Here is a 4,034-nt window from a genome sequence, read left to right as displayed (position 1 = left end):
GGAAGGGTTTCCGAAAAGGGTTCAAAATTTCATCACTAGTGATTAAAACTATAAAAATATTTTTTTTTTTGTAAATTGTAATAATAATTTCAATCAAATAAAAAAAAATAAAGCTGTAAGTTTAGTGGTTTCTTTTTTATAACATATATGTATGTTAAGAATTTTTCGATCTCACTCCTTACATCTGATATGGTTAAAGGAGCAATCAATAGTTTTGCTCCCTATAAAGCTGCAGTGATGGATGGCATTTTCCCGGCACATTTACAGATGGAGGCGGGACTTTCAATTTTATTAAAAATATTATAGTGTAAATACAAAGTGTAATAAAACTTACTAAAAATACGGATAAAAAATTGAAAATCGTATGATTTTTTAAAATTTTCAAAACGATTGGGATTTTTTAGTTTTATTTTTATTTAAACAAAGAAAAAAGAAATTTAAACAAAAAAAAAATGAAATAAAAATCTATCGAGTTCACTCAAAGTGTGTAGGCAGCGTAATAGCCTTGTAAGCACCCTAACTGAGAAAGGACTTAGAGCTGTATGCTACGTAGGCAATGTCGCAATAAGGGAAAGGATCCAAATTACTTGTGCATAAAAGCTGAGGAGGCGCTCAATACGGCCTAGAGCTGGGCTCAAACGAGATGCCTCAATATTAACCCGTGAAAACGGAAATCTGTCTTTTCACAAGAAATACAAAAATTTGTACGTATACCGAACCTTGCTTCCTGAGTAAGTAGATACCAGTGACAAAGCTTAGTACTTAGGTATAATCCTCGACCGGAAATTAAAATGGACACACCACATAGAGGATAGGATCAACAAGGCACATCATTGCTCGGCGATATGTAGGAGAATTATAGGCATGAAATGGGGTCTTTATCCTACTATGTCAAATTGGCATTAAAAAGTGTAATTAGACCAATTCCTGTGTATCTTCAATAATCTGGTGGACTACTTGGGAAAAAATTGTAATATAAAACTACTATAGGGAGTTCAGCGTACATGCTGCTTGGGTATAAGTGGTACCTTGTATACTATTTCAACCAAAGCTCTGGAAACGTTGCTAGATATTCCTCCCATTGAAACATATTTAAGATCTGAGTCCCTTTTTGGTTATTTTTTCTTTTAAATTTTACAGCATAGAATATTACCGTAGAAGGCCAACCCTCCCGGAAATAAAACCTAACTCAGCTGTCAAAAAAACCTAACTCTAAATATGTATTAGTAAAATTTTCTTTAGAAGTGTTAGTGTATAAAAGCTTTTTACCACACATACAATGCCCACGTAGTTGTATAAAATCGGTCGAAATAAAATTACAATGTTTTTATTGCATTAATTTTCTTAAATTAATACATTTTAAATTGTAGATTGCATTTATAAAAGCATGATAATATTTTTCATGCATTCTAATTTGTTAAAATATAAAAATCTTTAAATTCTTTTTTCTTGGTAAAGCTTGAGATTAGATTGCCAATGTTTTACAGTATCTCTAAAACTAAATATACAAATTGTGGTATCATTTCAAAGGTTTTTTAAGTCAAGTCTAGTGGTGCGCAAAGTTTGCAAAATTATGCATACATTTTATTATTGTTAGCAAAAATTCTAACAATTTTAAATATTTTTGAATATGATAATTATGAGCAGGTGGTTAATTATTAATACATCATTGGTGCAAGATGCCGAACGGGAAGATTCCGGCATTGATATACGTAATACAAAACGCTTTCGAAATCGTAAAGTTATCATTGATAATATAAATGATGGATATGTAAACAAAATGCTAACATCAAGTACCTGCAAAGAAGCTGTTGAAAGTGATAAAAAGGAAAATTGAAAAAAGCTATGATCGCTAAAGAAAAACCATACTTGGGAACTGACAGAATTACCTAATAATTTGAAAAAAAGGAAGGTATCGACTATGATCAAAAATTAAGTAAAGTGGAAAAGAATTCGACTATTCGATAACTTAAAACGGAGTTTATACGGCCTAAAACAAGCTCGTGTCGCTGTTACAACAACATCTTCTACCGAAGATGAAATTTTTGCTGCTAACGAAGCTGCAAAGAATTAGTTTGGTTGTCAAGGCTTTTTAAATTATAAACTTCAATCAAATACCAGTAATTCACTGGGCTCAAAATCCTGAATTTCGTATGAGGACAAAACACATTGAAATTAAACATTTTTTTAGTATCAAATACTATTTTGTATTATCATATTTTGTAAATCAAAAATTTTCACTTCAATAAAACTCTGCTTAAAATTTAACTCAAATAATATTAACATAAATAAATTAATTACACGCATTTATCAATTAACTCCAAAATAAAATTTCTTTAATTGAAAAAAATTCAGTACAAAAACAAATGAAGGAAAATAATTTACTCAGTGATAAATGTTATTATTTTGGAAGAATTTCGTTTTATTAATAATTCATTAAAAATTTAACTTAAATTAATGTAAAAACTAGGGAATATTTAACGCGTTAAAAACTAAATTTGCTTAAAGAATAAAAATCTATTTATTGCAATAAAATTAAGTGGTTTTTCAATCCAAAATTTATTTATATTGTACAATTAGTTTTGTAGATATCAACGATTAAAAATGTTCGATTTTGGCGGATTCAATCTTAATAAATCACTTGTTAAATATATATTTTCTGTACTTACTTAAATGCGTAGAAATGAGAAACAGATTTTGAAGGACATGTTGAATTTAGAGCACTGGATACAACTGATGGTACGTTTGATAATTCACTATTGCTTTGACTCGTTGCTATACAAACTGGGCGCGTAGAATCTTTATTTACTTCCTGGCAGTGCTGATTTGAATGGATTTGATTTGAATTTGCCTTTGATATGAGATCTAGCGGAGGTTCTTTTTTGGTGTTAAATTCTGAAACAGTTTGTTGCTGAGTTAACGAAGATGGAATTATTGTAGAACCAATATTCGTGTTCAAGGTATTTTTTGTTGGTTGGTCTGAAGTTGGTGGCGTTATAAATTGTTGTTGCTGATAAAATTGATATACTCCATAGTTACCAAGTGTTGTCGATATGCTGCTCTGATTCGAATTACATGATGTTGATGATAATCCTATATCTTGAGATTTCTTAACCACTTCCGAGTTTTTTGACACTTTATCTATATGATCTTGATCGTTTACTGGAGTAGAATCATCTGATATATCACTATATGCTGGGCTTTGTACATCGTCACGGGACGATATATTGCATGTGTTTAATTCAACGGGATCATAACCAGCAGGCGATGGAGATTTTCGGCCTTTTTTGGGCTTTGGTATTGCTGAACTCGCTAATACAGTTTTAATATTTGGCTGATTTATATGGAGTTGTAATGTTTTTTCAGTACATGTTTCTTTATTTGAATCTTGCTGGACAGGTATGCATTTCTCAGATGATCCTGTAGGATTACTTTCAGACTCAATGGACTCTTCTTGATTCAAAGTTTCATTACAACGATTATTTGAAAACAATCCGGAGCCATTATTTTTGCAATCCCCTTGTCCAAAACGCAGAACTCCGGATTTTCCTAAAATAGTAAAATAATGTTTATTTCATTAACAAAAGATCAAAATAGTAATAATTTCTATATCTTAGGGTCAATCTATAGGTAAAGGATTAGCGATTAGATTAAAATTAATCCTAATAAGTTGTTTGAGAGTATTCATTTAGTGAATTTTGTTAGTTTAAGTGCACAATGGAGGTGGTTTAAACTTAAGCAAGAAATTGAAATAAACATTAAAATGTTTGATTTATTGATTTTTAAATTATGGAGAATTTTAAATAAATTTTTTGTTTTTTTTTTTTTTTATTTTATTTATTTATTTCATCGATCAATACATAGGAAGCCTATAAGGCCAATTATACATGTATTGTTAGTTTAATATCCATGTTAATACAAAATTTTTATAATTATATAAACTTAAAAATACTTTAAATTAAAAATATAAAATGTATAAGAACTACATTTATACATAAAATGGTCCCCCAACCACGCAAATATCAATAAAAAAA

At 29.6% G+C, this 4,034-nt stretch overlaps 1 protein-coding gene across 3 annotated transcripts in view; it reads right to left on the bottom strand.

Annotated features, from left to right (window-relative positions):
* LOC111679324 (probable serine/threonine-protein kinase DDB_G0282963) overlaps positions 1-4,034 on the bottom strand; it is a 342,621-nt gene that overhangs the window by 126,705 nt on the left and 211,882 nt on the right. For all 3 annotated transcript variants that reach the window (XM_046953880.1, XM_046953879.1, XM_046953878.1), the window contains exon 7: positions 2,670-3,549. In XM_046953880.1, the coding sequence (XP_046809836.1) occupies positions 2,670-3,549 (880 nt within the window). The remainder of the gene's footprint in view (positions 1-2,669; positions 3,550-4,034) is intronic.

The sequence above is a fragment of the Lucilia cuprina genome, chromosome 6 (genome assembly GCF_022045245.1).
Source record: "Lucilia cuprina isolate Lc7/37 chromosome 6, ASM2204524v1, whole genome shotgun sequence".
NCBI classification, from domain to species: Eukaryota; Metazoa; Arthropoda; class Insecta; order Diptera; family Calliphoridae; genus Lucilia; species Lucilia cuprina.
This window is presented reverse-complemented; position numbering and strand designations above follow the sequence as displayed.